The 26,418-nt window shown below is 35.8% G+C and overlaps 1 protein-coding gene across 4 annotated transcripts; it reads left to right on the forward strand.

Moving 5' to 3' along the window:
• The first annotated feature begins 117 nt into the window (after positions 1 to 117).
• LOC309814377 (lung adenoma susceptibility protein 2 homolog) lies at positions 118 to 25,491 on the forward strand. 4 transcript variants are annotated; one of them, XM_082640143.1, is made up of 9 exons: positions 118 to 333; positions 913 to 1,009; positions 2,692 to 3,020; positions 3,728 to 4,510; positions 5,060 to 5,210; positions 8,434 to 8,536; positions 14,749 to 14,880; positions 16,200 to 16,270; positions 21,907 to 25,491. In XM_082640143.1, exons 3-9 carry the CDS (start codon positions 2,738 to 2,740, stop codon positions 21,977 to 21,979), a joined length of 1,596 nt encoding a protein of 531 aa, XP_082496269.1. In that variant the 5' UTR covers positions 118 to 333; positions 913 to 1,009; positions 2,692 to 2,737; the 3' UTR covers positions 21,980 to 25,491. The 4 variants fall into 4 exon arrangements, with proteins under 4 accessions (XP_082496269.1, XP_082496268.1, XP_082496271.1 ...); XM_082640142.1 differs by having other exon boundaries at positions 118 to 239; XM_082640145.1 differs by having other exon boundaries at positions 118 to 239; positions 3,728 to 3,973.
• The last annotated feature ends 927 nt before the right edge of the window (positions 25,492 to 26,418 follow it).

Here is a 26,418-nt window from a genome sequence, read left to right on the forward strand (position 1 = left end):
GCCCAAGAAAGACCAGGAGGGAGAAACTACACTTCCCAGCAGGGAGAGCGACCTACCGCCCCGCCCCGCCCCCTGCCCCTAGCCCTGCTAGCCCCAGCGCCCGAGCGCCACGCATGCGCACCGCAAGCCAGCGCCATGTTGGGTCAGTTTGAAAGGGAGCGCGGGCGCCGCGCTCGGCTGTGACGGCGGAGGAACCTGCGAGCTAGCGGAACCTGAGGCCGGGCGGCGTCCGGGTCTGGGTGCGTTGTCGCGTCTCCCGTCGGGTGGCAGGCCAGGGCTTTGGGTGGAGAATTGAGGACGTGTGCGCTTTTCTCTCTTTCCGGGCCTTCGTCGGTGAGTTCGGCCGGAAAAGGGCGTGTATTTTCGAAAGGCGTCCCATCCTTTGACAGCCCGAGGGGAGGGGTGGGCTGTCTCCCGAGGGAGGGGGCGGGATGAGAGTCCCGGTGGAAAGCGGGCAACTTTAGGGGGAGGGTCGCGGAACAGGACGGAGAGGACCTGACCTGGACCTCGAGGCGCTGTCGGCGATTAAAGCGGGCGGGGAGGCAGGGTCTTGGGCTTTAGGGGCCGTCACCTCGGCAAAACTGTCTGCTCGCTCTTGTTGTCTGATGAATGGTTTGTGAGAAGCCTGTGTCTGGGACTGTGGTGGGTGGGTGGGTGGGTGCTGGAATCCCCAAGGGAGGTGTTTCCTAGTTAAGGGCGGAAGCTTTGAAGCCGAAGATGCTCCGCTGCAGGGGCGCCAGCGATCTTCGCTTTCCAGGGTCATTAATTCTTGTCTTTTTGCTGCAGAACAAACACACGTTCATTTTCATAACATAAATCATAGCTGTTATTTCTAAGAGTTGTTCTTCATTTCCTGTGAGCTGTTCTCATTGGTGTGGTAATTTAACACTACGTTCTGTTTTTGAATGAAAGGTAGTAGAGATCTCTGGCCACTCGTGCTAACGTTCTATTCGTCGGAATGATGGATTTCCTTTTGGAGATACACCCGGAAGTGTTAACGGAAGAAATGGTAAGATGCAGGGAATTTGCTTCCAAATAATTCTGTGGCAGAAGTGAGGAGAAGTGGGTGGATAGAGTTTCGTTGTGTTGGTAGTTGAAGCAGGATGATGGGTGCATAGGAGTTGATTAAACTTTTCTTTCTTCTTTGGTGTACTTTTGGAAACTTTGCACAATAAAAATTCAGTTGTGGATTTTCTTTTTGCCTCCTGTGAATTAAGATAAATGTTATTACCCACTTACTGACAACTGTAATCCATCAGCTTTCCCTTTTAGGGTTTTGTTTTCGTTTTCAAGGTTTTGTAAAATAAATTATAAAATCGGTAACCTGTCCTGTGTTGGAATAAGGGAGGAAACGTTTGGTCAAGTTTGTTATCCAAGCAATATTTACTTGAGAAAAGTTAAAATCATTAGTGAGAGGGGTGAAGAAAGGGCAGAGCTGACTTGGCCTAGCCATTCTTTAGAGGTATACCAATAGTATCACAGCATTCAGGGAAATCAGAGGCTAAATAACCATTATCTTATGTTCTGCTGCTGCTTGCACTGACTAGTGTCAGCTCTGACCTTTTACTCTTTTCTTCGTAAACGGAAAACTTTCTCAGTATTTTAAAGCGAAATTTGACAGTTATTAAGATTACATTAAAAGTTGTTAAAACTTAAACATTCCAAAAATTATAGCCAAAAAGTAAACATTAATTTTATAACATCATAGCATGTGTTAAGTCCTAGACATTAAGCTTTCATTTTTACTTCAGAAAATCCATTGATTTAATTCTAAAAGAATGTCATTATTTACTGAAGCAGTGCCTGTTCACTCTGTTATTTCTTAGGTTTTCAAATATAGGTCCTATCGTTGCTATATGAAGGTAGACTGGAATTCTCGCAGTTTTAATAATGGAAAAACAGGTGAATACATTAAGGCAATTTCCAAACTATTAAGTCTCCTTTGAAAGAGAGGTGGGCTGAATCCATTTCACATAAGAATTGAAAATAGTGAGGATAGTATCAAAAATGAATGTCAGAAAATGATTATTGACAGTGTTATTTTAGGAAAAGAACATTTTGCTAGCTCATTATATGGTAAGACTTGCAGTTTATTTCTTTATAAATGAATATTGTAAATTATTTTGTTTTCTCAAGTCTTGGGAGAAGGGGTTGGCTAAAGTTACACATTGTCATTTAAAATGTTGAAGGTGTGTATTCTCCATTGTTCCTTCTTGTTTCAGCTACGTCATTTGATGCCTTTTAAAAATTTATCAAGCACCTACTATGTGCAGCGCGTGGTGGTAGGCTTAAGAATTGAAAAATATTTTGTATAGGGGAATGTTAGGTATTGTGATGTCATAGACTATATCAGCATAAGAAAAGACTGTACATCAGTAGTTTTTAGGACTTTAAAAAAAAAAGTGAGTATTCTTCCCTTGGTACTTTCTATACATAGTCTTAGATGATTTTTGTATACATAATTCCAGGCACATAATAGGTGATCAATAAATGTTTTCTAAATTGATGATGAAGGAATTCACAATAATTAAAACAGATAATCTATAATGTGCATTACCTAAAAATAATTTATAGATAATGGATTTTATTTTTTAAAGAAAGTTATAAAATGTTTACAGATTTAGTAATTTCTCTGTGTATAGCTATTATTCCTTTTAATTGGAACTTTAACCTTTTGTTTTTGTATTACAGTTGTTTCTAAGAGAAATGAGTAGAAATAACCCATTTTGAGGAAGCCATGGCAAAATTAAATACAAAGTGCAGAGTTTGTTCTCGGGAATCTTCAGTATCTTCTCTGTTAGCAAGCTGCAACCTGAGTGGTAGTAATTCCTCTAACTCTGATGGCTCTTTTCGGTATAAGGATAGACTGTACAGTTCTGCATCTCAGGCTCTACAGGCCTATATTGATGATTTTGATCTAAGCCATATGTATCTTGGTGCAAGCACTGGAAAGATTAACATCGATAGATGTTCTGCTAATATGTCAGAATTCTCCAACTATGTTTATAAACCAAAGAATGGTATGCTTTATTCTTTGTTTTCTTTTTGCCTACCGATTTAAAGCATTTTGAGAGATGTATTGTAGCCTTGGAAAACTAAATGCTTCTTTGGGGTAAAAATGACTTGTAATATTGAGATCTGGATATATTTCTTAAATGATACTGTAATTTTCTGGTTCTCAGGGGTTTTCAGGTAAGATCCCCTTTTGACCTTGGAGGAGAAGCTCATGAAATGCAACTAATAATAGTAGATGGCTGATCCTAAACCCTTAAGCCGTTCTGTTATAGCACAATGGAAATAGCACGGACTTGATGGTTCTAGCTTTCATTAACTAGCTTAATGACTTTAAACAAATCTCAGCCTTTCAGAATTTATACTTGATCAATTCCAATTGATGGGATAGGGCTATATTAGTCTTCCTGATCTGTATTCTGTGGGACAGTAATATTCACAAGATGTTAAGTGTTTTTCCTTGGTAAGGTTTCCATGAATACAAGTTTGGAAAATGCGTCTGTTGATAATCCAGTTAACACTTTACTGAGCACTTACAGAATGGCCCCTAGTGTGGAAAAAGTTTACATTCTACTCTTAGAAGTGGAGAATATATTCCAGAAGGGAAAATGGCAAACATGATTCTTAATTCTTAATTTTCATTTACTGTTGAATATTATAAAGTATTTTTATATGTGATACAGGAAGATAAACAGAACTATGCTTTGTTTTTCAGCTTTTGAAAATCTTGATGACAAAAAAGATTTGTCCTTATCCTGTAGAGGACAGACTATTAATGACATGGACTCCATTAGCCTAACAACTGATGATCTATTAAAACTTCCAGCAGATGGATCATTTTCTTTCACTTATGTTGGAGCAGGTCACGGAATTAGAAAGAAAAGCAAGAAACATACTGGAAGACTGAGTTCATCCAACAATGAAAAGAATAAAAATTTTCAAGAACCAGCCACTCTCCTGGGCAAGGATAACTTAGTTACCCCAGTTGTATACACAAATGTAAAAGGAAAGCAGTGTGGTAGGCTGAAAAACCCAAAACTTGTGAATAAGGCTAATAAATGTATTTCTGTACCATCTTTATCTTTTAACAAGAAATCATCTTTTAGGGACAGTTCAGAACACAGTCTTGAAAAGAATTACCCAAGATGGCTCACTAGCCAGAAGTCTGACCTTAATGTTTCAGGGATAACGAGTATACCGGATTTCAAATACCCAGTCTGGCTCTACAATCAAGACTTGCTGCCTGATACAGATAGTCAAAGGATTTATCAAATATTTAAAGAAGATCACTGTTCCCGTAGGCATAGTTACCAGGCACAAAGAACTTGTCGGCTAATGAATAAATTAGATTGTTTTGAATATTCTTTTGAACCTTCAAACAATTCACATTCCTTGAGTGATGATAAAGGATTAGTTAATGAATATAAATGTGATTCTGAATGTAGCCAATGTCAGTGTGGCAATCCACTTCTCCTAGGATCCAAAAAGCCATTCAGTGGTAATTGTTTTGTTTTGTTGTTGTTTTTAAGAACCAAAGAAAGTGCTGTAAATTTGACCTCACATCTAGGGGTTTTTATGTCATATTCTTGATGTAACCATCAAGTGATATATCTGTTTTGAACTCTTGTGGTCTTCATTTATGTAGCATTTTGTGACTGGAAAATGTCTTTTCTTTTTTCTTTGTGTCACAACAGATGTCACATTTTTTTTGTGTGTGTGTGGTACGTGGGCCTCTCACTGGTGTGGCCTCTCCCATTGCGGAGCACAGGCTCCAGACGCGCAGGCTCAGCGGCCGTGGCTCACAGGTCCAGCCACTCCGCGGCATATGGGATCTTCCCAGACCGGGGCACGAACCCGTGTCCCCTGCATCGGCAGGTGGACTTTCAACCACTGCACCACCAGGGAAGCCCCAGATGTCACATTTTAACATAGCTTGCTATTACAGATACGTGTATATTCCAAATTATCTGAATTCTTGTTGCCTTTGTGAGGTTTTGCTGTGCTTTGCATTTATATCTTAAAGAATTAATGTGATCTTTTAAATTAGGTGACAGAATTGAATTGCTTATCCTGAAGGCCAAGAGAAGTCTAGAGCATTGTACTGAAGAATTACCGAAGTCTATGAAAAAGGATGACAGTCCTTGTTCATTAGATAAACTTGAAGCAGAAAGATCATGGGAAAATATTCCTGTTACTTTGTAAGTAAGTTACAATAGAAAAACTGTTCAGTTTTCCAAATGAAGAATGTCATGTGAACATCTGATTTATCTTTTAAATAACAATGATAATTGACAGTGGTAATAACATGGTAATTCTGTAGAGCATAGCTTTCAGTGTTGCTTGCTTTAAATTGCATTTTTCATTTGTTACCACAAGATGGCGTAATATTTCATAATCTTAGGTACATTATATAATTTTTGTCTTGTTGCACTGTAAAATATTGATATATATTAAATATGAGGAATTAGAACCAAGAGCAACTATTTTGCAAATGGAGAAGGCTATGAAATTCTTGTTACTTTTTTGACTTCAATTTTTTTCTTCCTCTATATTCTCTCCATATATTAGAGTTATTCATTTCTTTTCATTTACAGTTTACTTTCTTAGTCATTATTTTCTGTAAATAATGGCACATTTTCTTGTATGGTAAATGTTTTCAGTTTCTAAGATTGTTTTCCTTTGTGTACGTAACCTTTCTATGCCATAGTTTCTCAGAATAATTTAAAAAGTGTTTACCTAGATACCCGTGAATGTGAGTATAGAGGAAGAATCGAGAGCTGAGGTAGGAAAGTTTCTTTTAGTGACATTATTACATGTATATTCATCAGAAATGCATTCTTGGTAATCCTGTATCCTGCCTTAGGCTCCGATACTTTATTATCTTCAGTTGTCTAAGCCTTCATTCTGTTGCAGAGTCTGTTAATTCCTGAATCCTTTTCTTGATTCCTTCTCAGTTGAACATCTTATTTTTCTGTAAGTGGACACTGACTAATTCTAGTTTGGAATCTTAGCTCTGTCACTTCCTTGCTGAGACTCTGTACAAATTACTTCTCCTTTGGGGTTGTGAGGATTCAGTTGATTAGAAAATAAATATACAGCACTATTTACGATAGCCAGGACATGGAAGCAACCTAAGTGTCCATCAACAGATGAATGGATAAAGAAGATGTGGCACATATGTACAATGGAATATTACTCAACCATAATAAGAAGTAAAATTGAGTTATTTGTAGTGAGGTGGATGGACCTAGAGTCTGTCATACAGAGTGAAGTAAGTCAGAAAGAGAAAAACAAATACCGTATGCTAACACATATATATGGAATCTAAAAAAAACAAACAAAAAAGGTTCTGAGGAACCTAGGGGCAGGACAGAAATAAAGACGTAGAGAATGGACTTGAGGATACAGGGAGGAGGAAGGGTAAGGTGGGACGAAGTGAGAGAGTAGCATGGACATATATACACTACCAAGTGTAAAACAGATAGCTAGTGGGAAGCAGCCGCACAGCACAGGGAGATCAACTCAGTGCTTTGTGGACACCTAGAGGGGTGGGATAGGGAGGGTGGGAGGGAGACCCAAGAGGGAGGGGATATGGGGATATATGTATACATATAGCTGACTCACTTTGTTATACAACAGAACTAACACACCATTGTAAAGCAATTATACTCCAATAAAGATGTTAAAAAATAAGTAAATATAAGGTACTTAGGACAGTTTCTGATTTATGATGCTGTCTTAAAAATATTAATAGTGGCGATGATCATCCAGAGTATTTTTTGTTTGTTTAGCTTCAATTCCCACTTGTTGGTTCATTAATATCTTTAAAAAGAAAAAAACTTGGGTTAATAATTAGCTCACTTAATTCTTAAACTTATCTTTCATCTTTAGTAATTTCTTATTTTCTTATCAGTTGGTTGTATTTGTATCTGTATTTGTAAAATCCTATAGCTGCAGTACTTTGCTTTCAAATGGAACCAAAATGGGTGAGCAAATCATATCTGAGATGCTTAAATTAAGAGTAAAATTTTTGAATGCATCAAATGTATTTTATAATTAGATACTATGACTTCTGACTTGTATAATTATTATTAATGGTTTGCCCTAGTACCTTATGGTACAGTTGTTGATTTTTGGAAGATTAAATTCATATTATGATGGATATGTTTTACATTAAATTAATGATGGTGTGAGAAGAAGGAATAGACCTGACTTCAGTGTGATAATGACAAATTATTATCAATCTGTCCTCAGAAACAAAATTGACTGAGAAATACTCAAAGGTAGTGTACTGAGAGAGTAACTACAACCAGACAATTTTTTTTTTTGGTTTAACTTTTTATAATGGAAAATTTCAAACAAATACAAAAGTATAAGAATACTATAATGATTCCCTATGTATCCAGCACCCATCTTCTATAATCAGGTAAATGCTTTTTTGTTGATAGTTGGTGGGTGTACAAACTCTTTGGTAAAGAATGGGAGAAAAGACTACTTGGAAGCGAGAAAAAGTTCCTAGTAAATTACAAATCAAATGAGTCAATAATGAAATGCTGCTAATTATTGAGAAAAAATTAGCATTATGACATTTAAATGTTTTAAGAAGATTCTTAGATATCTGAGTACTTGAGTTAGAGCCACATCTTATATTGATATATAAATGAAAAAGATAAAATGAGTTTCTTTATTCTCTGTAACTAATAGAATTTGGTTTGGGGAAAATTTTTACTTTTGCTGGGGATGCCCTTCTGCTTGAACATCAAGATAGAAACTATTATTTATTGAGCTCTATTCCATGTACCAGGTATATAGAGTTAATTTATGCAATACTTCTGTGACATAAGTGGGACTACAAATGTAGAAACTGAAGTTAAGGTAAAGTTTTGTGAAGTCATATAAGTGAGTGGGACTGGTATTTGAACTCAGGAATTTTAATTTCAAAATTGATCCTTCTCCCACTTTAATCTGTGTGCCAGTTCTGGGGGAGAAGTCTGTCCTATTGCTTTGACGTAGAACAGCATGTAACTGCCATCCCAGTAGAAACTTAATAAATTTCTGGCAGTTTTGTGTATTAATATTGAGTAACTAACAATGTTTAATTGGAAAAATGCACTGCTTATTTCAAACAAATGAGCTTTTGGAGGATACTTATATTTGAAGGCTTATTTGTTTAGTTGAAGTCTAATGTCTTCAGTTTCTTTATAGTTTTTCCTTAAAGCTTTAAAGGAGAAGCAAGGAGATAGGGCGGGATGAAGGAAGAAGTTTAGGGAGAAGGTGAAGGAATCACTAAACAGCATCAGTATGAATCCTAATGGTTATTTAGTGGTGACCACTTTAATTTAAATGATAACCATCAGTTATATACTGTCTAATTTTTGTAAATTGGGAACTTATTTGCTGTCTCGTATCCTTAAATCCTAGCAAATCTCCTGTTCCGGTTAACTCTGATGATAGTCTTCAACAAACTTCAAGGGCAAAGTATGCTGACGGGTTCCTTGAAGACTTTTTAAATAATGATAATCAGGTGGGTGATGTTAAATCTTTTTAACTTATTAAAAGAATATTTATGACTAATATATATAGATATTGATTTCTAAGTTATTTAGATAGTATAAAACAAAAAATGACTCAAATCCCTTCTTCCCCAACACACATCCATAAAACCATCACTCCTAGAATTATTGATAATTTTATTTTAGTATTCTAAAGTAGAGTGACCTGGGATTGAACTCTACAGGGAACCTAAATTGTCATTACAATGACTTTTTTTTTTCTTCTGGAAAACATACAAAACAGAACCTTACAGAGTAAATTATATTTTCCCATAGGGCAGTTACTTATTGAGAGTTATGTTTCTAAGATGCAATTATACATCCCTATGATTTAAAATGGGAAATTTATTTTCCAGTTTTATAAAATCAGCATATGTGTATCTTGCAAGTAACCCTAAAATAAAGTGTAAATGTGTATATATACACATAAGGAATGATACATAATATGATTTAGAAGTATAAGCCATGGCTGTTAAATATTGAAATACACTTTTGATATTTTAACATCTGGAAGATTTGAGAGATTGAACACTCAAAGCAAAAATTAGCTAAAAATTTTAATACAATATATATCTTTTCCTTCAGTGAAATTTACTAGAGAAAGTAGAGGCTGTCAGAATACGTCTGACCTTAGAGCTCTCTTTTTTTTTTTAATATTTATTTTGTCCGTACCTGGTCTTAGTTGTGGGATGCAGGGTTGCAGACTTAGTCACGGCATGCATGTGGGATCTAGTTCCCCGACCAGGGATTGAACCCCAGCCCCCTGCATTGGGAGTGCAGAGTCTTACCCACTGGACCACCGGGGAAGTCCCTGACCTTAGAGCTCTGTATAAGATACTATAGGAGATGCTGATTAAGTGAAGCTTAATTATCAAATATTTATTTGCCAAATATTTGGATACCAAGCACTTTTCTAGGAACTGTATTCCTAATAGTAAATAAGAGAGAAGAAACCTTGCATCTTGGACTTTTTACTCCAAGTTGGAGAGATAAGCTATATCAAAATGTAATATATAAGGGAATACTACAAATGTTATGAAGAAAAATTACTTGGGATAGAGAAATTTTAACTAGAGTAGGTAGGAATCGCTTCTCTAGTGAGGTGATATTTGCGCCAAAACCTAAAATGAGTGAATAAGCCATGTATGTACCCACAGGGAAGTAACTTTACATGTAGAGGGAATAGTAAGTGCAGAAACCCCAAGGCAGAAAAGTGTTTGGCATGTTCAAGGAATATCAGAGTCCAGTCAGTGTAGTTCAATCAGAATGAACAAGGAAGAATGGTTAAGAGAGAAGATGGAGAGGTAACCAGGAGTCAGATCATGTAGGTATGTAAGCAATGGAATGAAGATTTTATGTTTTATTTCAGTGAGAGGAGAAGTCACTGGAGTACTTTGGAGGAATGAAATGATCAGATCTACATTTTAAAACATAAACAGGCAGCTGTATGGAACATAGACCTTGAAAGGAGCTAGAGAAGGACAGGGAACCCAGTTAGGAGGCTTTTGCAGTCTTCCAGGATAGGGATTGTAAAGGCTTGGGAACGGTGGGTACATTGGAGGTGGTCAGAAATAGTTAGACTTGGGATGTGTTTTGAAGGTGACCTTGTAGGATGGAGATAGAGAGGATTCAAAGGATGGGTCCAAGATGTTTGAGCCAAGCAACTAAAGGATTGGGTGGTGCAATTAACTTGGGTAAGGAGCGCTGGTAGAGGCACAAATTTGCATAAGTTTTTCAAAGTTTGAGATGGATGACTGTTAAATACTAACCAACTAATCCCTTTTCTTATGCCTTTACACACACAACCTCACTACCACGGTGTTTTTTTATTTTTAAATAATTTTAGATGTACAGAAAGTTGCAAAAATAATACAGGTCGTTCCTGTCACCCTTCTCCCAGCTTCCCTAATGTTAACATCTTTTATCATAATGATCACTTAGGCCCAATACTGTTACCTGAACTATAGACCTTATCCTGATTTCACCAGTTTTTCTACCAATGTCTTGTTGCAGGATCCAGCATTGCATTTAGTTGTCATGTCTTCTTAATTTACTTCAGTCTGACAGTTCCTCAGTCTTTCCTTGTCTGTCATGACCTTGACACTTTTGAAGAGTTACTGGTCAGTTGGTTTTTTTGTAGATAGTTCCTGAATTGGGTTTATCTGAAGTTTTCTCATGATTAGAATGAGGTTATGAATTTTTGGCAAGAATGCGACAGAAATCATGCTGTGCCCTTCTCAGTGCATCATATCAGAGCGTTCATGACATATTGATATCATTGGTAATATTGATATGTCCCTTAGTTCAGGCTGCTGTAATAAATATGCCATAGACCAGTTGGCTTAAACAACAAACATTTATTTTTCACAGTTCTGGAGGCTGAGAAGTCCAGATGAAGGTGTCTGGTGAGATCCTGCTTCCTTGTTTGCAGATGCTCATCTTCTCCTTGTATCTTCACATGGCAGAGAGCGGAGAGGGTGAAAGCTCTCTGTTTCTCTTCTTATAAGGGCACTAATCCCACTCATGAGAGTTCCACCTTTATGACCTAGTTACCTCACAGAAGCCCCTCCTCCAAATACTGTCACATTGAGATTAGGCTTCAACATTTGAATTGTAGGGGGACACAAACATTCAGTCCAGAGCAATATGTTAATACAGTAATATGTAATATATAAAATTATAATATATTAATACTTGTGATGTTAGTCTTGAACACGTGGTGCCTACTGGTTTTCTCTTTAGTAAAATCATGGTTTCCCCTTGAGATTAATAAATATCGTAGGGGAGATACTGTGAGACTATTCAAGTAGTCTCAAACTTTCATCTACTAATTTAGTATCCATTGGTGGATATTGACTTTTTGTCTGCATTATTAATAGAAATTCTTGTGTAATGAAGAGCTATTCCTTCTCCCCCATTTATTTATTAAACTATTTATATTAGGACTCATAGATATTTATTTTATTCTAGGTTTAATACAATACAATATTATTACTTATTTTGTTGCTTAAATTGTTTCAGTTTAGGCCATAAAGAGTTGCTTCAGGTTGGCTCCTGTGTCCTTTTGACATGTCCCTATGCTTTTCTGAGCACTTCTCTGAGGAGCCATGGTTCTTTTTATTGGAATATGGTACTTAGAAACTAAGCTCTAGGTACTAGGTGTGCTTATTGCTGCTGGATTTTTATTTATTCTAGACTTTCTCAGCAGGCAGACTTAGGAAACATAAGTTTACTAAGCCGTGCATGCACACATATATATTTGTATATCTATTTACATATGTATATTTTATATGTAGGTATAAAATCATGAGTTCGTACTGATACTACTGATTCCAGTCCAATACCACAGGGTTTGTTTTAGCCCCTCTGTTCCTTATTTGTAACTTCTTTCTCATCTGGTGAGAATCTTTACTCTTATTATCTATAGTAGGTTTACTTAATTTTTCAGTCTTAGCATATGCGTAGTTTCAGAATTGCTAACCCATACTGCTGTAAGAAACACATTTACTAATTAGATGATATTATTTGTGTATGGTTCTTTTTGTCTTTTGCCTTACAATATCCAGTCAAAATATTCTTTTCCAAAGTTACCGTGGTTAATTATTTTCTGCCCAGCTCCTTTCAGTGTGGTCATGTTCATTTGTAATGCTGTTAGGTGGCTCATTTTTTTATTGTGTAAATTGGGTTATTCCCACATTTTATGTGGTTTAAATAATTGTTTTTTGAATACATGAAACATTACTATAGTTCTGAGAGTCAGAGCTATACTATACAAAAAGACGTACTCAGAGACATTCACTACAAGGATTTAACGAGAAGTCTCAGAACAAATTCTATCAAACATGCCAACGTTTATTAAATATTGATTCGTGAATGGCACAGAACAGTTCATATAATCTGTTTGGTAGTTTTCTTTTTTGGTATTCTGACCACAATTTTGCCTGAAAAGTTCACTCAAGGCAGACATAGCAAATTGCAGAGGCAAGCTTTTGTAACTTTTATGGTTGGCATTAGGCAACCTGAATTTCTTCTAAACCAGTGGCTGGATGCAGATCATTTAGAGATAATGCCTCAGGTGCTGTCTCCAAGGTTGTAGGAGTATAAGCGGAACTGGATCCTTATGCCCTGTTTCTTTTGCTTTCTTTCTTTTTTTTTAAATTTTGGTAAAGTATATATAATATTTACTATTTTGACCTTTTTTTTTTTTTTCCGATACGTGGGCCTCTCACTGTTGTGGACTCTTCCATTGCGGAGCACAGGCTCTGGACGCGCAGGCTCAGCGGCCATGGCTCACAGGCCCAGCCGCTCCGCGGCGTGTGGGATCCTCCCAGACCGGGGCACAAACCCGTGTCCCCTGCATCTGCAGGCGGACTCTCAACCACTGCACCACCAGGGAAGCCCTGACCATTTTTAAGTATAGTTCTGTGCAATAAGTACCATACCTTCACATTGTTGTGCAACCATCACCACTATCTATCTCTAGAACTTTTTCAGCTTTACCAACTGAAACTCTACCCACTAAACACTAACTCCCCATGCTCCTTTACCCCCAGCCTCTGCTAGCACCATTCTACTTTCTGTCTCTATGAATTTGATTATTCTAGGAACCATATATGTTTTAGTCTGCTGAGGCTGCCATAACAAAATACCATAGGCTGGGTGGCTTAAACAACAGATATTTGGTTCTCACAGTTTTGGAGGTGGGGGAATCTAAGATCAAGGTGCTGACTGATTCTGTTACTGGTGAAGGCTTTCTCCCTGGCTTGCATACAAGCCATCTTCCCACTTTGTCCTCACATGGCCTTTCCTTGAGCTCTTAAGTGTCTCTTTATGAGGATACTAATCCTGTGGTTTCAGGGTCCCACCCTTATAACCTCACTTAACCTTGATTACCCCCTTATAACCTTATCTCTAAATACAGCCACATTCAAGGTTAGGGCTTCACCATGAATTCTGGAGGGGGACACAATTCAATCCATAGCATCGTATAAGAAGACTCATACTATATCGTTCCTTTTGTTACTGGCTTATTTCACTTAGCATAATGTCTTCAAGGTTCATCCATGTTGTATCATCTGTCAAAATTTCCTTCCTTTCTTAGATTGAATAATACACCATTGTGTGTATGTATCATGTTTTGTTGATCCATTTATCTGTTGATGGACACTTAGGTTGCTTCGGCCTTTTGACTATTGTGAATAATGCTGCTGTGAACATAGGTGTACAGATATCTGCTTGAATCTCTGCTTTCACTTCTTTTGGGTATATACTCAGAAGGAGAGTTGCAGGATCATTGTGGTAATTCAGTATTTAGTTTTTTGAGGAATTACCATACCGTCTTCCAAAGGAACTGCACCATTTTATTACGTTCCCACACCTTGTTTCTTATACCCTGTTCATATAACTGTGGAGAGTGCCTTTACAATCTTTTTGGCCACTATGCTTAACTCCGTATATATGTTATACTGTCTATGTTGAAATATTTTAAATTATAGACATCTTAAGAGGCCTATTTTCCACTTTGTGGATGATTATCAGGACACAGCAACTCATTTGAAAGATGTAAAAATAAAGGTAAGACTTTTAAAAAGAAGTTTGAAAATATCCTGTACAGGTTCTCTTAACTGACCACCTTATGTGTCTAAGTGCTGTTGCCTTCTTTGGATGCAGATAAGATCAGTGGTAATCGATGTGTGAGTGTTTTTAAGGTAGCAAGGAATGTGTGGTCCATAAAGAGGTGAAAAACCAGCATTCCCTGTGTGAAAACGTATTTGGAAGTGTGCAGAGAATATGATATTTGAAATTCTAGTCCTTGTTCAGCTGATAACCAGCGTCATCTACACACTTGAAAAGAGCATATTGACTTACCTGCTCTCTGAGGACCTTTCAGTTCTAAAAATCTATAATTTTAAGTGTACTAAGTGAATGCATTGCAAATGTAAACATGTACCATTCATTTTAAAAGAACAAGGACTGGGAAGGATGTGCCAAGCTGTTGATAGTGATTGTCTTTAAGTGACTGGGTAAGGGGAGGTTTATGAGTTACAGTTTTCATTTGTTGGAACACTTTATTGACATGTATTGTTTGGATTTTGCATTAATTTTATATTGTGGGGAAATAATACAAAATATAACTTTTCTCCTTCTGAATTTGGATGGTTCATTCATCTGTTTTAACTTTTAGAGCTGTACCCTTTCTGGAGGGAAACATCATGGTCCTGTTGAAGCCCTGAAACAAATGTTATTTAATCTTCAAGCAGTGCAAGAAAGTTTTAATCAGAATAAAACCACAGAGCCAAAAGGAGAAATTAAACAAGTAAGCACAAACTTAATTTATGAATTGAAATCTATGAATGTGGATTGAGATCTGTGAAGGATAAGATTTCCTCCAAGATCTTTCTTAGCTTGGCCTCTAACTTTATGTTAATAAGCATGATATTAACACAAGTCGTAGAGTTGTACTGTTGTTATTCTTTTTTTTTAGAAAGTAACTTACTCAAATTTAATACTGTAAGATTTTTGCAGTTGTGTACCCCTGAATGGATTGTCCTATTAAGTTTATGGTTATAAATACAACATCGTATTTAGATATGATGTTATTAAAACTGTAGATGAAAGGATTGTAAGAGTTGTTTTTTAATGCCCGACAAAAGTATTCTGTCTAGTCCAACTTCTTGTGTTTGTATTTGAGGTGGCCTAGAGAACCTTTCAACATTAGACTTCTCCCCATAACCTTTGTCATCTGAAGTTTAATTTTGTTACCATGTGTTTATTGACTCTTAATACGGCTATGTAAAGTTTTATTTTAAAGTAGTTGTGTTTTTGTGTATTTCCTAGGAATTTGGAAATCTGTTTCTGCTTTGGGCTGATATTTCATAGGGGTCGAATTTTCCTCACAGTAGTGTAGTGTTTACAAACCTAGCTTATGTTCTCCCAAGCCTGATTGTAAATTCTAATTCTGCCACTTACTAGCAAGTGCGGTATTTGTACAGATCACTTAACCTCCTTAATTTCAGTTTCCTCTTCTGTAAAATGAGATTGTTGAGAAGACAAATTGAAACAAACTATAGAAAGTACTTATTTATAGTGCTTGGCACCTGGTAAAAACTTAATGCCTGGAAAATACTTAGTACATTTTAATTGATATTGTTTATTTTGTTATTCAGTAGAGCTTTACAAAATTCAGTTTTCATCACGAGTGTACTAGATTTTAGGAACTATCACATGCTACTCACTTAAGTTGTATTTCTTAATTTTTCTCCTTACATTCTAATGATCATAACACTAACATACAGTGCAATCCATCCTTCTTTTCCTTCTCCTTTTAAACATTCTTGAGATAAAGCCTTGTTCAGTAAAGTCATAATTTCAAGCCAAGATTTGATATTTAATGAACAAACATTTAGAAGCATACTTTAGGACAGTTGCAAGACGAAAAAGTTGTAGTATTCTTAGAATAAAAAATATATGTATATATTTAATGCTTTACTGAAAATTATTTGCTTAGAATTATTTCCTTGGGAATGCAGACAATATTTTTAATGTTCTTATTAATCACACATATTAAATAGCATTTAAGTTTATAATTATATAATATTTTCACTGTTTTATTATATTTGGTGTTTTTAATAATAGGTTTCAGAAGATGATTTCTCTAAATTACAGTTGAAGGAAAGTATGGCTCCTATTAATAGGTCACTTCAAAAGTAAGTGTTCTCTGTTAATTTCTGAGTATGTTATGGATGCAAACATCTCTGATTGAAATCAGAAGGTTACAGGATGAAATTAAAGTCGCTGGAAGAGGAGGTGTGCTAGGTATATTTAAGATTCTTGGAGCATATTGTTTAATCCTGAGATTTTCTCTTAAACTTGTGCTATTTTCTATTTAAAGTGTTCTTAGGACCTAATGAGATAACTGTAGACACTTAAAATTTAATAGGTGTGAATGGCCTAGGGAAATTCTCTTTTCATTTCTGAGTAATACCAACAATCTGAGATAGTATCGGTGTGGATCTTCTGGAAGAACAACTTGTACGTGCAATGTGTTGTCATATATTCCCTCTAGAAGAGGTAAATAATCCTAAGTAAGTATATCATTATGTGACATATCGCCACAGAAATTTAAGTGGATGTGATGTCCTGGATATAAAGATAGGTCTAAATGCCCTAAGGCGTTAATCTACTTATTTTCTTAGTTACATATCTTAAAAAGTTGGGAAGAATTTCCTACAGTCATGATCTTGGTAGAAGAGACGAGTATTTATTTTATAGATTTGATTGTGTGAATATGAAGTGCCCTCAAAAGATGGAATACTGAGTTTAAGATTTTTTACTTTGTAACAAACACCATTTTGCTTGACTGTAAGTGGGGCTAAACAAATACGGTCTGCCTTTTGTCCTTTCAGAATTTGCTTAGGATTCTCTTACCTAAGGAAGCAGTGGAAAAGTGAAACACTAGACATGTAAACTTATGACTCTAATTGTCATGATATATATGTATCATTTTTGTTTTCATTCTTAAAAAATATGTATATATGTGTGATTTTTCCCCCCTCTACTTCTAGTATTCTGGGTAGAAATAATGCCTCTTTCTTTGTAGCTTGACATAGTCTTGGATATAGTGTTTCATATTTAATAGGATTCAGTGAATAATGATACTAATAACTAACATTTATTGAACATTTACCAAGTATCAGTGTTCTGAGTGCTTTTGTATGTAATTCATACAACCCTATGAGGTTAAGTACTATTATTATCTTCATAATACAGATCAAGTAATAAAAATCAAGTAATAAAGTAACTTGCCCAAGGTTACATAGCTAGTAAAACAGCACTGGGATTCAAACCAGACAGTGTGATTCTATAGCCTATGTTCGTAACACTCCTCTCATTAGTGATAGTGGTACATTATCCTTTTAGACTAGGTGCAGTGCCTCAGTTGATTCTCTAGGATAAAGACCCCACGCTCGCTGTGGCCTCTCCCATCGCGGAGCAGAGGCTCCGGACGCGCAGGCTCAGCAGCCATGGCTCACGGGCCCAGCCGCTCCGCGGCACGTGGGATCCTCCCGGACTGGGGCACAAACCCGTGTCCCCTGCATCGGCAGGCGGACTCTCAACCACTGCACCACCAGGGAAGCCCGACCTCAAGCTTTGATACTGAACCTGTGTCATAGACTTAAATGTGTTTCCCGAGTTAAAGTTCATACCCTGGAAGATGTTTTTCTCGGTGAAAATGAACCCTGAACCATAAGTAATTAAATAACCACAAAAATTGATACTGATTATAGGTGCTTTTACCATTTTCTGTAATTTTTTTTGATAGTAGTAACTTTTTTCTAGCGTAGGCAATCAGTAGTTTGCTACATATAGAATGCCATTTTTAGAGAGTGAGATTCATGTTTTGTTAGATGGCTTTTAGCTTTTGATTCTGTTGGAGTAGCTGAAGCAATCTTAATTTGGCTTTTACTTTACATTTCAAAAGTATTATCAGTAAGGCATTTTTACTGTTAGAAAGTAAGTTTAGACTTACAAAAGCATGTTAGTACATTTTTCCCCATTATTTTCAGTCTTTAGATTGACTGTTTTTAGGATAATTTAAAATTAATTCAGTCTCAGAATTCCTCTTTCTAGACTGCAAAATGTTCTGTTTAGATTTATGGTCTTTTCATATTTTAAAATAAATAGACCCAACTTTTTCAGAAGTTACAGATTGTACCTTGGGTGCTTTCTTATTATGTTTCTCCCCATTCCTCAAATAACTGCTTTTCTTTCTAACTGTTTGGATTGCTGACCAGTTTTAAAATATCTTTCATTAGCCTTAGGAAACTCCAGGATCTTAGTATGGGTTCTTTTTATTCCCTTGGAAACTCAGTTTTCTTATGTTCTCTCATTAGAAATAGCTGAGAAAGATTCATTGGATCTGAAGTATAAAATGATTGGTAGCAGCTTAAAATGTTATTTTTCCCAGAGGGATTTTGCTTTTAGTAGGAATCAAAGTTGTAATTGTTTTGTATCCCTGTAACACTTAGCTTTGTCTTATGCATTTACATACTAAAATTATTATCTTAAGGCAAGTGAAAAAATTATAGTGTTTGAACAAGGGCCTTTTCTAGAATCTTTTATTATTTCATGTAAGCTTAGGCTGGTTGTAAAAAATGAGCAATTGTATATTGCTCGCATACTATAAAGGTGAGCAGTAGTAGACAATTGCAGAATCATCAGTCATCCAAAAATAATTTGTTTTTGGCTTCAGAATGTGTTGTTTTACATGTAATTTGGAGATGAATGTGTAAGATTTTGTAATTCTCAATACTAAAGGCCATGCTGTGAAAACCAAACTTAATGATAGCTGGAAAATTGTCTCATTTCTCAGATCTCTTTTCTTGCTCAATTTTCTGGTCTTCATTCTACACTAGGGATAGACAGAATTAGCTCTCAGACTTGCAAAACTTGACCCTAAAGCAAATATTTTCCTTTATTCTAATGTGCTCATATTTTACTTGGATCTAGGAAATAGTAGCCAGTTTGTTCTGAAAAGCCTTTCATTCAGTTCTTGCTGGATACTAGGCTGAGTATAGGCCAGTAAACATAGTATTTAAGAGAACAGCCAGTACAGTAGTACTAGTAGAAAAACAAATGTAAGATGTCAATGAGTAATACAGCTAAATTGCCATCACGTAATCAGTGTTACTGAGTTTCTGTGGGTTGATTAGTATTTACTTGAATGATCATCAACAGATACATTGTCACAATAAGAAATGGGTTTTTTAAATTTCAGTTTTTAAGGTGAATGGCTATTCAATGTTGTAATACAACCCTTAGGTTGATGTTTTCCCCATTAGCCTGCTTTTTCACTTTTTGGGAGCAGAAAATCAAGAATAATTTCCTTCTACAATTTTATTCTTCCCTTCTCCCTACACTTAACTTTGAAATACCAATCACTTTTGATAGACTCTTCTCTAAACAGATCGCTTTATTCTCAAAACGGGAGATAGAGGTTCGATGAAAGGAACTGCCAAATGATTGCGTAGCTGAGGTAGAGAGACTGAAGATTTCACACTTCTACTTAGCTTTTTTATCCCTTCCCATTATTACCCACTCCCCTTTCTATCTGACATTTTGTTTCAAAGACATAAAATATACTACGTGGGATTAGAAAGGAAACCAGTTATAGTGCATTAACTATGAAAATATTAAAATACATTTCTAATTAGTAATATATGCTTCTCTTTATTGCATTTAAAATAATACATTTAAAATACAGGTAAGTTAAAATTCATTTTGTAAAAACATGTATTAGTGTGAAGGCCTTTTGCACAACTTGAATAAAAGCATTAAACCATGGTGTGCTCTTTTACTTACCTTTCACATATTGATCAGCAAACAATTAAAGAAAGGGAATATTGGAAGGCATTGATGTCTGGGTTACCAGTGAGACTTCACTATTTGATGGATGAAAACTAGACTTAAAGTTGTCTAATAGTTGGCCAGTTATGTCCTATGAACTTTTGGACTGTAGACAGAAAGACTTAGAGGACGTATGTTTTAGCAGTGGGTTTAATAACTGTTGTAATTTTGTAACTATTATATAACTATTGTAATTTTGAAGTAGTGATGAGTATAAAACATACTTGCAATGACTATAATGTGATATGAAAATACCTCTGATTTCTATGGCATATGAGGTCACAGATTTTGGCTGTTGCTTACATTCATAATGGAAGGAAATGCTAATTTAGAGATAGCATTTTGTGAAAATAAAGATGATTTTTTTCCCCATCCAATTTCATAGACCCTCTAAATCTAAAGGATTTGTTGACCCTCCGATTTGTAAACAGTAACATCAGATTCTAGCCACTTGTCATCTTCTTTCTCTTGAGTAACAGCCTGAAAAGAAAAAGGAAGATAAGCCCCAAGTATATTTACAGATTATCTTCTTCCTCATAAATATGCCTGTAGGAAGAAAATAATTCTTTAAGTAGAGAGAGATTACTGTAGGATGTAGAAATAATAAAGTCTAATTTTACCTCTGATTGCTTAGTAACCCTGGGTGAGTTATTGTCATTTAGTTAATGAAGATGACAGTCTCAAAAATTAACAGAAGCTGCCAAAAGGATGGCAGAATTCAGATTCTTAATACATTTGAGTAAAAGTGTCTAAGAAATAGAGTACAGGGGAATAGACGTAATGCAGTAATTAACACTACTAATTTCCTCCATCTCCTTATCCTTGATAAAGTGGAAGATGTATTTTATTTAATATACATCAATTGAACCTGTGTTGGAGACTGTAGAATAAGGTGTTGTCACCACCTTTCAGTAACTTCTCACTAATTTCTCACCTTAGAGATTACTGGTATATTATTTCTGTTTTTCTTGGTCTCTTATTTATCAGAGATCTGAAATATGGTTGATTAACATATTTTTGAGTGATCCTCAAGGATCTGAAGGGTAAGGGAGAAGGAAAGCTGGAAGAATACTTTTAGAGGAAGACTGGAAAGTTAAGGGCTCCTATCTTCTTGGTTTGTCTGAGGGATGATTGAGAAAAACCAGGTTGTTGGTATAATACTACATTAGTCAATGTAATTGTCATTTGTTTTCCCCCATGCTCAATAAAAATGAGTTTTCCTCAATTGTAACTGATTCTTTAGTGCTGTTTAAATTTAGCTGCCTTGACTGTACATGTTAAAAATGAATTATGTCCTTTACTTCTTAAATGATATACACAGTATATCAGAAGGTATCATTTCATTCTGCAAAGTACATGAAAAAGATGCTTTAAGTGTGACACAAATGATACCTATTATTGTTTCTTATTAGGCTACTTGGCACACTTTCAACAAAAAAAAACCCTTAAATGTCAAACATATCATTTTTTTAAGTAAGTGTTTATAGATTTTTAGATGAATTATTTTAACCCTCAGTTATTCAGATTGCAAGGTTTTGTAAAGAAAAATTTTCAGTTTTGATACTAAAACTATTCCATAAACTTATCTCTCATACTAATTTTGAAGTTAAGAAACAGTGTAGGGCCTCCCTGGTGGCGCAGTGGTTGAGAGTCCGCCTGCCGATGCAGGGGATACGGGTTCGTGCCCCAGTCTGGGAGGATCCCATGTGCCGCGGAGCGGCTGGGCCCGTGGGCCGTGGCCGCTGGGCCTGTGCGTCCAGAGCCTGTGCTCCGCAGCGGGAGAGGCCACAACAGTGAGAGGCCCGCGTACAGCAAAAAAAAAAAAAAAAAAAGAAAAAAAAAAAAAAAAAGAAACAGTGTAATCACCATTTCTTTTTGCATTACCTATCCATTCCTTAATATTGGTTTGTAATGTGTTTTATACTTTTTAATGAAGGGCTTTGCACCATTTATCTCGCCTGAGAGACCTGGTTGATGATTCCAGTGGGAAACAGTCACCGAAAATATGAAGAGGAAAATAAAAGTCTAACCAATAAATAGTCACCACAGAACAAAAATGTATTTTTTTTCCTATTGCTTAAACTGACAAAGTAATTAGAAGCCATATATTATTCTGTGATTGGTTCAAGTATTATGTATTTTATAAAAACCAGACTTGACAATGTCCATAGATTTTTGTGGCCTATCCTCATTTTGTGCCAGAATACCAGGAGGTGAACTAGAAGGACCCATACTATATGTCCTAGTCTGACTTTGGTCTTCAGGCTGTCAAATGTCTAATATTCAAAGATGGATGACTTCCGTTCTTGAAGCTTACATGGACTTAACCTTCTTCAGCATCCTCATCATTTTATCATCTGATTCTGGATCATTAAGAAGCTTTTCCTGGTTTCTATCTAAAATCTCTTAAATAGACTCTTTTATAAAGTTAGTATCCACTTAAGGAGCTTGAGGAATGTCAAAATTGTTATGGTGTATCTTAACCATATGGAAGTATGTTACTTTCAAGTTTCATAAAGCAAACATTTAAGAATGTTATATTTGCAAATAACATTAATTGGTACAGTGCTAAAAGGATGTTTTATATTGTGAATTCCAGGAAAACCTCATTTAATTAATGCTTTGATTCTACGTAAGATAATCTTGACAGTACTTGACAGTTTATAAAATATTTTTGGGGGGATATTTGAGATTTTAATATTTTGATATTATTTCCCAGATTTAAGTTTTGAGGTTAGCTCAAACTAGTAAAAACTATATCAGTGGCCAGTTGCTTTATGAAATTTGATAACTAAACTTAAATGAATATGGAAAATTAGAAAAGTGCTGAACTTTCTTTAAAGCAAACTTTCTTTAAGGTTTGTCACTAACTAGGACTGAACAGAGCTCTATAATTTTGCAACTTATACCAAGTGAGCGTCTATTAAGCAGGAAACATCTTTACCAACAAAATGAAGAAATAATTCATAAGCCATGGTGAAGCATATTAAAAAAGCCTGATGAAATTAAAGAATAGGTATGTATACAGATAGTACAAATTAACACTACCCAAATTGGAGCGTTTTTGCTAATAAGTAGCTTCACTGTCAAATAGGAATTCCTAAGTACATTGGGTCAAAGAATTTCCCCCCCCCCAATTTAAAGCACTATCTAAAGACCTTTGTTATAGAACTTACATGTCAAAGACTGTGGAGTGAATCCTGTCTTTTTTCCTTGCCTAGTGAGTCAGTCACTGTACTATTCTTTTTGCCCAGTTTAAGAGTCACTTGCTAATAAGTTTGTTTTGTTTACTCTGTGGAGGTGTTTTTGCCGCAGACATTCTATTTCTGATTATGGTCTTCTGCTTCACAGCAGATAGTTTGCATACAATCAAACAAGACATTACTTTGATGATTGAAATGTGGTTGGCCGTTAAAAGAGCAGATAGATTTTAAGTGGATGAACATAGATCTGAGCGGAGCATGTTCCAGTGAAATCCAGTATTCCACGAATTCTAAAGGCAGAGCAGACAAAGATATCAGATAATTACATATTATATGTTGATCAGATATAATATGTTTAGTATACCTAGAAAGCATCTCCAAAGGGATTATTATGCTTTGTTAACTCTGAGTAGCACTGATTTGGTTAGTGCTCCCATTTGCAAGAACATATATATCCAGTACTAAGTAAGATAAGCCTGTTCTAAAATTTTGTTATAACTAGTATTTTAAGAAACTTGATTATACTTACCCCAGAGTATTTTTCCTTTTGTATTAAATATGGAAGTTTAAGTTTTTTAGCAAAAAAGAGAACTTTATCTAAATGATTAATTCTAACCTTTCAAAAAAATATATAGGAGATTCAAACAAGAAAAAAATGTAAATGATAAGTGTTCAATAAATTCTTTAAGGAATTGATTTAGTTAATTGTTAAATATTTCAGTATTTTTTATTTTGAGATTTCCAGAGGAAAAAAAGGAGACAACAGTATTGAGACTGCTGAGTTGGGAATTTAAAGCAGATGAGAACAATTAGATTTTAAAAATAGAATTGTGAATATGAAGTTTTATCAACCTTTTTCTCTCTTTTAGGTATATTGAAAAATATTAAATAGAAAAAAGTGATAAAATTTTAATAAGACATTTCAGATTTTTAATTGAACATGAAAAAATTTAACCTAATTCCAAAAATTATTTGAGATCAAGGGATAAAAGTGTGATGCATATGTGAAGACTTGAAACTCAACTGTATTTTCTTTGTTATCAGTAAGAACTCTCAGTTTTTTCTGGGACAATTCATTTCAGCTTCATAGAGATTTCTGACCAAACTGAGGAACTCTGTCTTCTTGGGTTTGTTTGGGTTATATGTCTCTCTAGTTATGTTATTTCTTGTTGCAATTTATAAATGTGGATTTGGGGGGTTATTATTTTGTATTTAATGTTTGGGATAATGTCTTGTTAAATCATATGCAGTTATACCAAAATGTTGCCTGAAGATAAATCATGACAAGATTTCTTTTTTTTCCCCCTGTGTTTTGAGTATGTGGAATCACTCATAACTTTGAATTTGTTTCCTTTTTTCCTGTCCCACCTTTCACTATGTCTCAGAACCTCTTTGTTAGAAGTGCTTTCAAGAAGTAAATTTGACAATAGGCGAAAGGGAACAAAATTCATTTCAACAGAATAGCATGAAAGGGAACAAAATTCATCTGTGGCTAAGATCATTTTCCTTTTTTGAACAAAAATATTAGTTTTTTACCCTCCCAGTTTATTCTACATTGTCCTTATGGTAGACCAGACATGTCTGCGTAACAACTTTTTTTTACAATGTAGCAACTTCGTTACATTAACCGAGACTAGTCCATTTGCCTCCTAATATTTATTTCACCCTTAACCATTCTTCCCCTCATTTTCAGTTCATACATCCAAAGACATCCTGACTAGTGTTTACAAGATACTGTTGTACACACCACCACTGTAATCTTACTGATTTATTTCAGCAAGTTTGCTGCAGCTAAACTGCTTTACTCAGATTCTCCCAAACTTTCTATGTATATTCTCACCTTTATGCATATTATTTCCCATACTTGAAGTACTCAGTTTTCTTTCATTCTGGTTATTTAAAGCTTACTCTTCCATTTCTTTAAAGCTCTGACAGAGTTTATACTTACTTTTCCAAACATTCTCACCTTCCAAACTCTGGTAGGTTGGCTCTTCATTTTCCTTCCCCATTGCTCATTTAGCTGTTATATTTCTTGTTTATGTTTTTTATATTCCTCTTGTAGCAAATTTGTATCCCTAGGGGAGAAAATGTCTCAAAAAGTATTAGATGATTGATTTTGTTTTGTCTCCTTGATAGTGTCTCTTACATAATGATGTATAACCAGAAACATGTAAATTTAAAGTGTTAATTGATAACTCTAAGCCTGATTTCCTATATAAGGTTGTAAGCTCAAGATAGGAGAAACCATGTCTTTTATTTATGTGATGTCCTGCAAATCCTTTTTAAAATGAGGTAAATTAAACCTATTATGGAAGAGATTTCTTTTTTGATATTGCAGTTTATCAAATTAACATTTTTGTATTTTGGATGACTTGGCTATAAGCTTTCTAACCTCTTGAGCCCTGAAAACTTTTAAGATTTTTGAGTTTTTATATATTCTGCATTTCATCAGGTACATGAACTATTTTACAGATCTAGGACTAAGTCTAGGGAAACTTTCAGTGGCTGGTTTTCATTGTGTTGCTTCTCTGAGCCTGGCTTGATGAGAAACTATCAGTCTGGGTCCAATCTAGAAACAGAAACCACACAGTGATTGTAAACAAGAGAAGCTTAATATAAAAAAAGTGTTAAACTGGTCAGACTCCCGGGAGTTCAGCATTTGCAGTAGCTGAAGAAGTGGTGTTTCCCTGGACCTGGCTGCCTCCCTCTCTCCCGGGTTCCACAGGGGGAAAAAAAGTTTTAAATTGTGACAAAAGAGATAAGATATAAGAGAGCTCTATATGGTACCCCAGAGGTAAGGGAGAGTACTCAAGGAAGGACAACCTTGTAGGAAGGAGCTAAGATTTGGGTTCAGAGCTTGTTGAAGGGGTACCTGCAGTCCACTTGATGGCACAGTTCACTGGTTTGTCCAGACCAGAGTCGGTTTTCAGTTACTAGGCAAGCAGGAAGCCATTCTCCAAGGTTCAGGGAAGCTGCAGGTGGTGTCTGGGTGTGGGCCTGGAGAGGGAGTGAGGATTCTTCCTGCACGCTGGACAGTGCTGGCTGGACACCTGGAGCGTAAGGGGTTTGTATTGGGAAAGTTGAAGGAAGGTGATCACCAGCCTGGGCCAGGTCTGTGAGGTCGCCAAGGAGAACCATACATTCTGGGACTGTGACTGGGGCAGAGAACTACCTGGTGTCTTTATACCCACCTTGTTTACTGATGGTGGAGCTGCCAGAAAGCAGCAGGTGAGCCCCGTCAGGGT

Source organism: Mesoplodon mirus (assembly GCF_964341445.2).
Source record: "Mesoplodon mirus genome assembly, chromosome: 13".
Taxonomy (NCBI): domain Eukaryota; kingdom Metazoa; phylum Chordata; class Mammalia; order Artiodactyla; family Ziphiidae; genus Mesoplodon; species Mesoplodon mirus.

Coding starts and splice junctions, on each gene's coding strand:
- LOC309814377 (XM_082640143.1), top strand. CDS start 2,738: ATGGCAAAATTAAATACAAAGTGCAGAGTTTGTTCTCGGGAATCTTCA. Junction 3,021..3,727: donor TGTTTATAAACCAAAGAATG/GTATGCTTTATT, acceptor TTTGTTTTTCAG/CTTTTGAAAATCTTGATGAC. Junction 16,271..21,906: donor ATTAATAGGTCACTTCAAAA/GTAAGTGTTCTC, acceptor TTTTTAATGAAG/GGCTTTGCACCATTTATCTC.